The sequence below is a fragment of the Geotrypetes seraphini genome, chromosome 9 (assembly GCF_902459505.1).
Source record: "Geotrypetes seraphini chromosome 9, aGeoSer1.1, whole genome shotgun sequence".
NCBI classification, from domain to species: Eukaryota; Metazoa; Chordata; class Amphibia; order Gymnophiona; family Dermophiidae; genus Geotrypetes; species Geotrypetes seraphini.
Window position 1 is genome coordinate 42262398 of NC_047092.1, and position 14239 is coordinate 42276636.

The 14239-nt window shown below is 41.2% G+C and overlaps 1 protein-coding gene across 17 annotated transcripts in view; it reads right to left on the minus strand.

Annotated features, from left to right (window-relative positions):
* BRD1 (bromodomain containing 1) overlaps positions 1–14239 on the minus strand; it is a 274234-nt gene that overhangs the window by 14624 nt on the left and 245371 nt on the right. For all 17 annotated transcript variants that reach the window (XM_033958908.1, XM_033958902.1, XM_033958907.1 and 14 more), the window contains one exon: positions 8739–8848. In XM_033958908.1, the coding sequence (XP_033814799.1) occupies positions 8739–8848 (110 nt within the window). The remainder of the gene's footprint in view (positions 1–8738; positions 8849–14239) is intronic.

A 14239-nucleotide genomic window follows, 5' to 3' on the forward strand; every position in this document is an offset into this window, starting at 1 on the left:
AAGCAGGGACCTTCCCTTGAGCGTTCAATGTACAGCACTACTTGTGTTTGGTAGCGCTATAGAGATAATAAATAGTAGTAGTAGTAGTAGTAGTAGTAGTAATTCAGCTTTTCATCTCTGAACTTGGAATATATTCTCTCATCTCTGCCATAAAGCTTCTACTCTTCAAATCTTCACCTCCAGCTGCAATATTCAAAAATCTACCAACTATGAGTACATCTACTAAGAACATATGAATAGCCTTACTGGGTAAGACTAATGGTCCATCAAGCCCAGCGTGGCCAATCCAGATCCTGGTACCCGGCAAAAAAACCAAAGAGCAGCAACATTCCATGCTACCGATCCAGGGCAAGCAGTGGCTGCCCCCATATCTGTCTCAATAACAGACTATGGACTTTTCCTCCAGGAAACTGTCCAAACCTTTCTTAAAACCAGCTATGCTTTCCGTTCTTACCACAACCTCTGGCAATGCGTTCCAGAGCTTAACTATTCTCTGAGTGAAAAAATATTTCCTACTATTGGTTTTAAAAGAATTTCCCTGTAACTTTGAATGTCCCCTAGTCTTTGTAATTTTTGACAGTGAAAAATCAATCAGCTTGTACCCGTTCTACTCCACTCGGGATTTTGTAGACTTCAATCACATCTCCCCTCAGCCGTCTCTTTTCCAAGCTAAAGAGCCCTAACCTTTCTGTGTTTCCCCTTTATCATCTTGGTCACTCTTCTTTATTCAATAAAATATATTTCAGAAAATTATAAGGACATCCTGCATCTGTGTTGGTGTGCTAAGGTTTAGCTTTCTGTTAAATATTTATTTATTCATTCAGTTTTCTATACTGTTCTCCCAGAGAGCTCAGAACGGTTTATATCAGTTTATTCAGGTACTCAAGCATTTTTCCCTATCTGTCCTGGCGGGCTCACAATCTATCTAATGTACATGGGGCATGCCTGCTGAGAGAGACTCAGACTAAGGCAGCAAGTTATACGAGAACAGAATAATTTAATCTCAAACGGTTCTCAAGTTAGGAAATTTTCTGTTTTTAAATCTTTTGACATTGTTGGGAAATCTGGGATATATTGGTTTCACCCTTCATCTCTAAAACTACTTGTTTTCTACTATTGGAGCACTGGAACCCATCAGTTCCTAGATTATTTCTCCAAGGGAATGTGGTTAAGGATATGATGTGGCAAAGCCCTATATCCTGCAAACTGCCTTCATGAACTTGGAATAATACTCCAATAATAGAATTGTGCATCTTTTGAGGAAGCAACTGACTTCACATATTCTATCTTGTGCTGTATGTCTGGAACAAACTGCCCAAATCCCAATGGTGTGCTCCATTTCTGGCAGTGTTCAAGTCCAAGTTAAAAGCCCACCTCTTCGAGTGTTTTCAATTCCTAACTCCTCTCACTTTGGGTTCTGCATCCACAACCTTATATGTCATGTCTGTCCAAGTTAGATTGTAAGCTCTTCCAAGCAGGGACTGTCTATTAAATGTCAAAATGTACAGTGCCGTGTATGTCTTTCAGCACTATATAAGTGATAAATAGTAGTAGATTTTCAGGATATATCACTGTTGTGTTCCCAGTTTCTTCCTTCTTTCTTTTAGAACTGGCCAAAATAGATAAAAGCTTTGGGACTTTTAGAAAACTGGATGCTGGAATTTAAACTTAAAGAGAAAACAACATTTCTTAGCATCTACGTATAAGGTAGAGAATGAAACTTTGATAATAAATGGTATTGCTTATCCAATTCTGCAAACAATTAAAATCTTGGGAGTCCAATTTGACAGAAATCTAACTATGTCTTCTCAAATTAATGCAGTAGCTTACAAAGGTTTTACAATGTTATGGAAACTTAAAACCATTTGAACTTACTTTCAACCCTTTCCTTTTCAGTTATTGGTGCAGTCTTTAGTATTCAGTATAAAGAGATTAAGTTCTTACCTTGATAATATATTTTCCAATAGATAGGAATGCTATGCTGAACCGTAGGGTTGCAAACAAAAAAAGAAACTGCAGTAATAATGTACAAGATGCCAAGTTCTTGATTAAAAAACAAGACTTTTATTCGCAATCCTTAAAGTATCAAACGGTATGTATCCAAAATATGGTTCAGTTATGTTGAGAACCAGAACCAGACATGGTCTGTGTTTCGAAACTCCTTCCTCAGTCTTCTTCAACCCACTTGCTAGGGAACCATAGGGATTACAACTGGAATCAAAACTTATCTATTTCTCCATGCCTGCTCGAGAGCATTCTGCAGAAGTCAATCACAGCTTTTCAGCTCCTCTTCCATCTCCCTGGTCTCTATTGCCCTCTTCAGTTCATACCAAAGCCAGTGACAGCCCTATAGGAAGAGACAGGAGAAGAAGGGGTATGGGGAACTCCCCGAAACAAAGTATCTGATCTGCTTAGCTAAATGCACAGAAAATATTAACAAGCCTCTGAGAGGAAACATGTTAAACAAGAAAATAACAGCCTGAACATTTATGGAGCTCAAACATTCCTCCATTTTAAGTATTTACAAAGACTCTTCATAATCCCATAGTCTAACAGGAAAATCTTAACTGTGAAGCTGACCATGAAGTTTAAGACAGAAAGTGGGCATATCAGATAAATGCTGGGTGGGGGGTTTAGCACACCATTCTCATCTACTGGAAAATATATCATCAAGGTAAGAACCTAATCTCTTTTTCCAGTGCAATAGAAATGGTATTCTGAACCATAGGGACATACTTAAGCACTCCCAAACTGAAGCATGATGTATTAGTATAGTGTGAGACGCATGCCACAAAGGAGGCTGTGGCTGCAGCCTTAGCCTTGACTCCCAAGGTCAAAGTCTCAAACTGCCTCTTGAGGACCATTATCCACTCTTCGGTCCTGCAGATCTTTTAAAACCACTCCTCCCTCACTGGGTAGTGAAGTGTGTCTGGTCACCTGGGTTACCATGGAGTCCACTTTTAGCATAATATTTGCTAGAATTCCTGATCCATGGGACACAGCTTTCCCTTAGTTTTAGCCACTCTCAGAGAGCTTTTGGGGGGGGTCTCCCAAGGCTCTGTGATTAAGACCCTCATGTCTGGGTACCATGGAAAAGACATGGGCTGAGCCCAAACCCCACTCAGTAGAGAACACTGTGAAGATAGGGTTTACAGAGGATCTATTTTAAGTTTTCAGAGGGACTTGATAATGATCTCTTTCCAAGTTTAACACAAAATTAAGGCCAAGGACCTAGAAAGTCAGCTGATGGAGGGATCTTTTCCCTGATCCATAGCCGATAACCCTTGGTCCTCTGAATGGGAAGCTGTGTCACCTATCAGGAAAGCCTCCCTTTGGGACAGTAAAGGGATATCTGACCCCTCGTCCTCCGAGTCCCTGTCTGAAGGACAATCACACGCCAAAATAGTCTCCTCTTTTAGGGAGGAAGAGCTACAAAACTTCAGAGAGGTCTGAACACTGGTCTGCTTGTTTGTGGACTGAACCGGTGGACTTCTGCCATGTACATAAGCCTGCCAGGGGAGATTAATAAACTCTGGGGTAAAGGCCTGAGAGGGCAAGTCTCCTTGTCCCTTAGGGTAAATCAAATAACTTTTCTTGGGCTGCAAAATTTCTCTACACTTATGGTGCGCAGAGGTGCAATCCCAGGATGCCAAGAGGTGTTTCACTCCCCCTGATGAGCCCATCTGCCTTTCTCCAGCCCTAGAGCCATGCATAGGGGCTAGGCCTGAAGCTCCCACCCCTCCTTCACATGCTGCACTGCATTTGGTGCACAGGTGCTCTTCAACTGCTCATACAGCACAAATAAAGCATGATATAGGAGTATTAGGGTCTGAGGACTTTATCCCTATCAACTTTGAGATAAACCAGGTGTTTTATGAAAGTTTGAGAATTAAGCACTTGAAAATCCAAGATGGCCAACGTGGCAGTGTTTTGGAACCAAAAATGGCTTTAAAATGCTTCAGGCCAATCAAAATTAACTCAAAATAGAATTTTAAGGGGGGGGGGGGGCACACTATATCTATAAAAACAGTCAAATCACAGTTTTTCAGACCCTCCCTCTGATTTTCCCCATAGGCCGTTACAGCCTGTACTCATAGACTATGGGCAGGGGATAAGGTGCTGCAGCCTGTCTCAGCTCCTTGAGAGTAGTTGGATCTGGAGTGATTTTCTGCCTCAATCCACCAGTCAGCTGTCACGCCAAGATCTTCAGCCTGTCAGTTGGACCTCAGTTGGACTGAACCTTCACTCCCCTAGGCTGCAGCAACTGCTGAAAGGAGAAGGGGGGCTGAAACCACAGCCAGCACCATGACTGCCCCATTGACATTGAAGCCTAACAGCCTTGCGCTTAAGCTCTTAACTGAGTCAAGGAAGCAAGCAAATGCTGAGGGCCCAGAACCCTGGCCTCCACAAATATTCAGCACCTGGCTGAACAGGTCCCTGAAGGATGCACCTGCCAGCTGCAGACAGAGTCTGCTCCTCTCCAAGCAGGCACAGTTGGTCCCGGAGCTGCTTAAAAAACACAAACAACTAAAAAAGACCACAAAAATAGAGAAATAAAAGGAGCAAATCAGAAAGACAACTTCAGAGGAAGAACTGATAAGACATCTTCTGCAGAATGCTTGCGCGCAGGCATGGACAACCCTATGGTTCAGCATACCATTCTTATTACACTGGAATATTGATTACAATAATATTATATACTTAGCAGGATCTCATAAGCATTTTTATAAATTGTGTATTATACAAAATTCAGTAGTACGATTGCTTTTTGGTTTACAAATTACGATCATGTAACACCATATTATTGTAAATTACATTGGCTCCCGATAGAGAACGAAGTTCTATTTAAATTAGGATATACTTATTATAAGGCATTGTATAGCTTACTCCCAAGATACTTGACTGGCCAACTTTGGTTGGTCATCTCAAAACATTTACTATGTACCACTTCTTATTTTGTTTTTTTTTTCCCTTCTACTGGGCTGTATGCAAAAAAAATATGTAAGTCGATTACTTTCCTATCAGTTAGCCTCTTGGGATGCTGAATTTCATCCATTATTTCTACAATCTGGTTTTTAAATGTAATTCAGGAAATTATTTAAAACTTGTTTGCTAAATTTCATGGCAGCTTTCGAAGAACAGTTTGTATATTCTTCTGGCTTTCCCCCCCCCCCCCCCCCCAAGGTCATTAGCTGAAAGAGATACATAGATGACATTTTTGCCATCTGAGCAGGCACTCAGACTAAGTTAGATGAGTTTCTTACTTATCTTAATCACTGTAATCCCAACATTCAATTTACTGCCACGAGTCACAGCACTATTGTCAACTTTTTAGACATATGGCTTATGTTATCATGGAGATAAAGTTGAGACTTCTATTTATCGTAAGGACACTGACACTAATTCTGTGTTACACTATTGCCGTTATCATTCGAGATCCCCAATGTCAATGTCAGTTTTGAATTAAGGTGCAAGACAGACTGCAACTCTGCCCAAGTAGTTTACGGCATAGTTTGTCCTTGCCGTAAACTCTATATTGGACAAACTAAAAGACCAGTGAAAATCAGAATTGCGGAGCATTTGAGCTGCATTCGAACTAATAAAACTGAATCGTTGTTGGTTGAACACTGGGGCCAATCTAATCATTCTTTATCAGATTTGAAGTTTTGTGTTTTAAAACAGTTCAGTTCTAACAATGGAGGTGTCATCTCCCAGCTGTTAACTTACCAGGAACAACGGTTGATCTTTGAATGGGGCACTGTTATACCTCAAGGCCTCAACAGAGAAATTGAGTGGCTTTGTGCCACGTTAATTTTTATAATAATTTTTGTGCTCTGTTTTTTTGAGTCTTTCTCTGAGCCCTGTGTTGTTTCCATTCTACCCCAGGCTGCCTCGTTGATGATTTGCAGCTGTGGAACATACACCACTGTTTTTGATGAGTTTTAAAGGCTTGTGCCCCCCTTCTTGCATCACGTGGTTTTGCCCAGCTGAGTTTGGGAGTGTGCGGTCTCCGCTCAACTATGTAACTCTTCTGGAATTGTCCAGATAACCTCTTATGTAATCCGCCTTGAACCGCAAGGTAATGGTGGAAAAGAAGTCACTAATGTAATGTAATATTACATTACATTACAGATTTTTATTCCGCCATTACCTTTCGGATCAAAGCGGATTACAAAAAGAGTTATGGAAGAAGGATTACAACGTTAGATCAGAGAAGGTTTCCAAGAGAGGGAAAAGTAGGATCTGGGGTTAGGGAGGGGATGGTAAGAGGGGGGTTAAGCTTTATCATGGTATTAAGCTTTATATATATATATTTTTTGAACATGTTTGATTACATTTTTTGAATACTCGGGCTGACTACCTATGTTTTCCACTTTCAGCGTTGAATTCTTCCTCTTGAGAAAGACCTGTTTGAAACACGATCTGTGTCGAGGAAGCAGAGTGGAGTTTGCGTTTATTTTATATTTTATAGTTGTGGATGTGGACAATGTATGGACTATTTTTGATTTGATTTTTTTCACGGAGGACATCTGGGGAAAAAAGCATACATGGACTTGTTTGCCAACTGGCACTCTGATTACTGCCTTCCTGATCAGGACTTTGGAGAAACAGCTGAGATAAGTACTTTTCTTATCTTCAAGTATTACATACATATCTATAGGTGTGATGAAGTGTCCTATGATGTAACTGGTTAAACATCTTTCCAGCTTCCAAGTGGCATTTATTGATGTTTATTTCACTGAGCACACATTATCATTTATTTAGATTTAGTAGCATTTATCTAAATTCTCTTGATTTTTGGTTTACACTATTTGAGAATTTAGTTATTTTTTTTCTCTCGTTTTGATTTTTTTTCAGAGGCTATTCTGCTATGTAATCCTAGCCTGGAGCAGTACTGAGGGACTGTAATGATTGGCAAAAAGACATATCAATGGGGTGCCATACTCTTTAGAGACATTTTGGGCTAAGCTCTCATCAAGATATCACTTGTGATGTTGCAGAATCCAACTCAGCCTATAAGCCAGACAGATGTCTTCTCCTGCCAGGTATGTAGGCTCTGAAGGACTTCTCTTGATTGATGGCCCACTTCCATAATTTGAAAGCTTTCTAAACACAGGAGGTATGTGCCTGTACCTCCCTGCTTGTTGATATATTGCAACCTGGTTGCCTGCCTGAACTAGAATTACTTGATTGGACAATAATTTCTGAAACCATGTAGAACATTCCAAATTGATTTAGATTCAGAAGTTTTTCCTGAGCTGAGAAGAAACTCTGAGTGTGAAGTCCATCTATATGAGCTCCCCATTCCAGGCAAGATGCATCTTGGTTAGTACCTTTGAATTTTAGGAATATAGAAGACATTTTGCTAGACTGGATTGGACCACCCACAAAAACAAGTCCCTGAGCAGAACTGTAACTGACATGACATTCTGAAGATTCTCCATGGCTTATGACCATTGGATGAGCAGGATCCATGGAGCCTGCCACAAATCGAGAGGTGCCATAGACATTACATGAACTGTGGAGGCCAAGTGACTTAGCATTCTTAACTTCTATTCTAGCATGTTGATATCTACTGATCCTGTTCACTTCAGAAAGTGATATTAAGGTCAAGATCTGCTGTTGCAGAAGAAACGTGTATGCCTGAGGGCATCTATGAATTCCAAATTTTGTGATGAGCTCAATTGTGATTTGGGGCTCTAACAAATAAATAGTCATGTGCATTGTTTCATTTGCATCTTCCCTTATGCGCTCTTGACCAGCCAAATATCCAGGTAGAGAAACATATGCACTCTCTAATCTACATAGACTGATGCTCTGATGACTGCTAGTCACTTTGTGATTATTCTTGGCAATGATGCAAGGCCAAACAGCATTACGTGATACTTGTAGTGATGTTTCTCTACTACAAATCTTAGAAAATTCCTGCAACTTGGATTTATTGGTATGCAGGATATAAGCATTCTTTAATTCCAGACAGTATAAATAACCTTTCTTCTTAATCACCCTTTGTAAATTTTTGTAATCTGCTTGGAATCTAATAGGAGATACATCAGTATATAACGAAAGCACAAAGTGGAGCACAAGTTTCCGGATGTCCAGGAGATGATATTTATTAATTTCTCAATACAAATAGTCATATAAAACAAATTGAAGCAGCCTCAGGTACACACTATCATTGATAGTACAACCTCACAAGAGTGAGATCCAAACCAAACACAGTCCATGTTTCAGCTAATACAATGCCTTCATCAGGGGTCCTAAATCAATTGACACAAGGGTGCTGTACCTAAACCTTACAGCAACTGTGGAGATGTGTACGAGCAATTTCTACTGGGAACTCTAAACCACCCAAAGTCTCGAAAAAACTTTAATACCTGAAAATAATATGTATTAAGCAATGCAGATGAACAAAACACGTCCTCGCTTGCAAAAGGAAAAAACTGAGGAGAGGGCAGTGCCTGGTAATGCAGGGATGTGGTGTTAGAAATGTAAGATGATACCTTCTGTATCCCTTGTGGGTGAAGATGCACTACCAACATGTTCAGGACATGTCCTTTTTGCACTGGAAGTTGTATTTACGAAAAGTGTTTTTAAAAATTCTTTTTTATTGTATTTATAATTTCAGTTTCAAATTTCAATACATTAATGTTAAAAATTGACTCTGCTGCCATTACTCTATCTCTTTTAGTGGTAGTTATAATTTCTAACTTAAAGATTTTCTGCTCAGTACTCACCAGTGCAGGATATGAAGGATATCCACTACATTTGGCCCAAACTACTTTCAGAGGCTCAAAAATAGATGTTGAAATGCTGGTTGAAATCCACATATTGCTCTGTCCAACTTCTAGAATGCAAATCAGATCATAAAATTTGTTTTAAAATAAACTGTCTATGGAATAAAGCTGAATAAATTAGTGTGCATTAGTCCAGTAGAATTCACAGAAATAAAGGGCCAATTTTTAGCAAGAGGCTATCAGTGTTTTGCTGACTGCAGCCAGCATTATACCCAAAAATTCAATGTCTGTCCACCCTGGGTTCTGGCAATGAATTTTTGTGTTTCCAGATCGTGCTAAAGCATAGCCAGTAAAGTGTGAAATTCAGCAAAAGAAACAAACATGATGGCAAATAAAAGCCAAATGGCCATCTAGTTTGTCCATCCGAAGTAGCCATTATCTCTTCCTGTCTCTAAGAGACCCCCACGTGCGTAATAGAAACATGATGGCTGTGGGTTACTGCATAAAGCAAGTCACTGGCCAAGTGTTGACTCCTCCCCTGGATTGCCCCCCAAATAGCCGGTTTTCAGTTCAGCTCGAACCGTTTATTTTGAGTAGTGCTAACTGGTTAAATACTGCTGAAAATTAGCAAGTAAGGTATGTACAGTGCTGTGTTTGCCTAGTAGCATTATAGAAATTACTAATAGTAGTAGCCCTGGACAGACAATTTAGCAGATCAGGATCCATTTCTGCCTATTAAATTGCTTTGAATATCGTCTGAAAGATAACTGAAAAAAAGGATAATGTTTATTGATTTTGACAAGACGTTCAGATCAAAATCAAACAGTTCATCTAATATAACATTATCATGATATTGATTAGAATGAGGGGGATCTCAATTTATGTTTATTAATTAACTTGCTATACCACCCTTCTCAAAGGTACAATTTAGAGTGGTTTATATAAATCAAATGAAGATTTAATCAAATTGATTTATATAAATCAAATTAAGTATTAAAGATACATACCAGGAGTGGGAAGGAAGAGAAGGAATGGAAAGAGAGAAGCAGAAGACAAGAAAAATTTACAGACAAAAGATCTTAAAACTGACAACTCTCTGTAAATCAATACCAAGCACCATTAAAATCCTCACAGAAGGTTGGAGGAAAAATTTGTCTCTTCACGGCCTGTTTTATACTTTTTAAAGTTAGTTTCTTGATGAAGAGACAAGGAAAGTGCATTCCGAAGAGACCAGCACAGTAAGAAAGAAAGCCAAATATCTAGTAATATCTTAGTTGACCTGTAGATACAGGTTGAATTACAAGGCGATTGTGGTCCTGGGAACAGAGTTCTACTAGGGACATATGGGATCAAAAGGTCATAAAAATAATGTGAGTAAATCGATATAAAAGGCTCTATAGACCACTGTTAAGATTTTAACTTGGCTTGGTAGTTAAATGAGAACTAATATGCATATTTGAGAACTGTGACAGAATCAAATCTATTTGCATTAAAAATAATTTTGTAAACAAAGATACAGTAAGATTTTTATGGAAGATTCTAAGGACAAAACATGGCCTACCAGAAATGACGCAAAGGATGTAGCTAGTGCTCAGCCTGGGTTACACTTTAGATTTTAATGGGTTTAACCTTTTCCTATCGTAATAAATTTTACGTTACGCTGGTTCCAATCGTAATTATTTTAGCAAAGTTTTGTATTATTCACCGTTATCATTTATGGCTATTGTAAACATAATGTAAATAAGTCATAAATCTGTAAATTCAAATATTTTGTGTTCCTGGCTCCTTATTAGTCCATACAGACTGTTTATCCACTATCTATGTCATTTTTGGAATGTCCCGTCATCCGGGACACACGATAGGAAAAGGTTAATTTCAAATAGAGTACTTTAATCTAAGAACATTAGAACAGCATTACTGGGTTAGACCAATGGTCCATCTAACCATATCTCATCTTCCCAGTGGCCAATCCAGTTACTAGTACCTAGCAAACAAAACAAATAGTAGTGACATTCCATGCTACCAATCCAGGGCAAGCAGTGGCTTCCCGTATATCTGCCTCAATAGCAGACTATGGACCTTTCCTTTAGGAACTTGTCCAAACCTTTTTTAAAACCAGTAACGTTAACCGCTCTTACCACATCTTTTGGCAATGCTTTCCAGAGCTTAACTATTCTGAATGAAAAAATATTTCCTCCTATTGGTTTTAAAAGTATTTTCCTGTAATTTTGAGTGTCCCCTATTCTTTGTAATTATCGACAGTAAAAAAGTCAATTTACTTGTACTCATTCTACACCACTCACAATTTTGTAAACTTCAATCATATCTCCCCTCAGCCATCTTTTTCAAGCTGAAGATCCCTAACCTCTTTACTCTTTCCTCATACAAGAGGAGTTCCATCCCCTTTATCATCTTGGTCGCTCTTCTTTGAACCTTTTTTTAGTTCCGCTATATCTTTCTTGAGATAAGGTAACCAGAATTGGATGCAATACTCAAGATGAGGTCACACCCTGGAGCGATACAGAGGCATTATAACAGTCTTAATCTTGTTAACCTCCCTTTTAAAAATAATTCTGAGCATCTTGTTTGCTTTTTTGGCACATTGGGCAGGTTTCATTGTATTGTTTACAATGACACCCAGATCTTTTTCTTGGGTGGTGACCCCCAAGGTGGACTGCAACATCTGGTAACTATGATTTGGGTTATTCTTCCCAATGTGCATCACTTTGTATTTGTCCACATTAAATTTCATCTGCCATTTGGATGCCCAGTCAAGTTTCAAGTTTATTAGGATTTTATATACCGCTTATCAAGGTTATCTAAGCGGTTTTACAATCAGGTACTCCAGCATTTTTGGTGGGCTCACAATCTATCTAACGTACCTGGGGCTCTGGAAGATTAAATGACTTGCCCAGGGTCACAAGGAGCAGCGTGGGGTTTGAACCCACAATCCCAGGGTGCTGAGGCTGTAGCTTCAACCACCGTGCCACACACTCTTCTGACAGTCTGACAATCTCCTAAGGTCTGTATGCGTTTTAAAAACTTTGAACAGTTTAATGTCATCTGCAAATTTAATCACCTCACTTGTCATTCCAATTTTCAGATCATTTATAAATAAGGTAAATAGCACTGTCCTAGTACAGATTAGAGGTCTGCACGGGAACGGGGATCGCGGGGATCCCGCGGGTCCCGCGGGGATCCCGCGGGTTCCCCCCCTGGCCCACGGGACTCCCACGGGGACGCCCCCTGGCCCACGGGACTCCCACGGGGATGCCCCCCTGACCCACGGGACTCCCACGGGGACGCCCCCTTGCCCACGGGACTCCCACGGGGATGAAAACAACCTACCTAAATTCTGGCGATGCAAGCATGCAGCTTACAAGTCTGGCCGGCGTCGCGTCGGGAAATAGCCATGTTGAGCAGTGAGCTCAGCACGTACACAGATGAAAGCCTTGCTTGCTGATTGGTCCGGTGGCCCCGCCCCACCGTGCCGCCGGACCAATCAGCAAGCAAGGCTTTCATCTGTGTACGTGCTGAGCTCACTGCTCAGCATGGCTATTTCCCGACGCGGGCATTAGGCTGTTTTTTGTCATTTCGGGTGGGGGATGGCAGCGGCAGCAGCAGCCTGAAAAAGAAATCATCCTGGCCGGGTTCGGTGTCATGCTCCGGAGCTTCTACAGCCTTCCTATCTCCCTCTCCCTTCTACCTGCGGCTCTCTTCGGCAACTCAGCAGCAGCTTCTGACGTCGGGGCCTACCCTCTGCGAGTCCCGCTTGTTTCAACTTCCTTTTTCCACAAAGGTGGGACTCGTAGAGGGAAGGCCTCGATGTCGGCAGCTTGTCTTGATCACCGCTGCTGACGAGTTGCTGAAGAGAGCCGCGGAGCAGGGGGGTGTTGCCAGGTGCAGGTAGAAGGGAGAGGGCCAGATGCAGGACTCGTGGGTGAGGGAGGAGAAGAGAGAGGGGAGAGAAACAAAAGGAAATATTTCATACTGGGCTGGGCCGGAGTGGAGAGAGGGTGGAAAGATTCTGGCTACAGGGTGCATTAACAAAGGAAAAGGGGGGAAAGCTGAAAATGGAGATAGTGACACAAAGAAGAGAAAGGGTAAGCAGGACCTTCTGAATAAGGATAGAGATACAGAGGGGACATGAAGAGGAGGTGAAATAGAGACATAGAAGTAATGCTGAAAAAGTGTGTGTGTGTGGGGGGGGAGATAAAGACATTGAAAGGGCAAATGGTGAATATGGGGTAAAGACAAGGACAGAGACAAATGAAGATTCTGAAAAAGTGGTGAGATACGGATATAGGTGAGATGGACACAAAGAAGGGTGATGCTGGAAAATAGGTGGAATGGTAATTCTGACAGACACAGAAGGGAAATGCTGGATCAAGGAGAGATGGGGCTCAGGCTGGATGGAATGAGGAGAAATGCCTTGTTGGCCCGGAACTTCCTCTCCTACGTCAGAATTGACGTCAGGGAGCGGAATGCTGGTCAGCGCGACGCTTCTGCAGGGAAAGCTTGGGACGGCGGTGGCTTAGGGGCTATTCTCCGATGGCTGTGGCAGCAAACCGAGTGGCTTGGGGGAGGGCACGGAGAAAGAAAGAAAGGGGGCAGACAGAGAGACAGAAAGAAGGGGGAACAGGGAGACAGAAAGAAAAAGTTGGGGGAGAGAATGAGGTCTGGAGGAGAGGAAACATACAGGAGGCTGAAAGAAAGGAAGAAAGATTGGATGCACAGTCAGAAGAAGAAAGTGCAACCAGAGACTCATGAAATCACCAAACAGCAAAGGTAGGAAAAATGATTTTATTTTCAATTTAGTGATCAAAATGTGTCTGTTTTGAGAATTTATATCTGCTGTCTATATTTTGCACTATGGCTCCCTTTTACTAAACCGCAATATTGTTTTTTAGCGCAGGGAGCCTATGAGCATTGAGAGCAGCGCGAGGCATTCAGCGTAACTCCCTGTGCTAAAACCTACTATTGTGGTTTAGTAAAAAGGGAGGGGGTGTATTTGTCTATTTTTGTATTTTGTTACCGAGGTGACATTGCATAGAGTCATCTGCCTTGGGAAATGTATATGGCAGATATCTTTATTTTGTGTTCAAAAGAAAAGGAAATGCATTTCTGGTTTTATTTCTACAGTGTTGAAGTACTTGTTGGCCCTTGCTGTGACTGGTGGGGATCCCCAAGCACCGCCAGCAGAGGACCTCCTCTAGAGATGGTCAGAACTCCCCTCCACCAAGCGCAGCAGTCGCTGGCAGCATCCATGAGCCACTGAGGTGCCAGCATCTGTGACTCAGGGACGCTACTGCTGCCTGCCAAGCTTGGCAAAAGGGACCCCAGGCCAACTGCAAAGGAAGTCCTCAGCTGACAGTTTGTGGGTTCTCATCAGCTGAGTATTTATATTTTATATTTACATTAGAGGTTCTGGTAGAAACCCATTTACAAAGTATGTATTCTTCCCAATTAATATTTCCAAATTAATAGTCTCTTTGCTTATT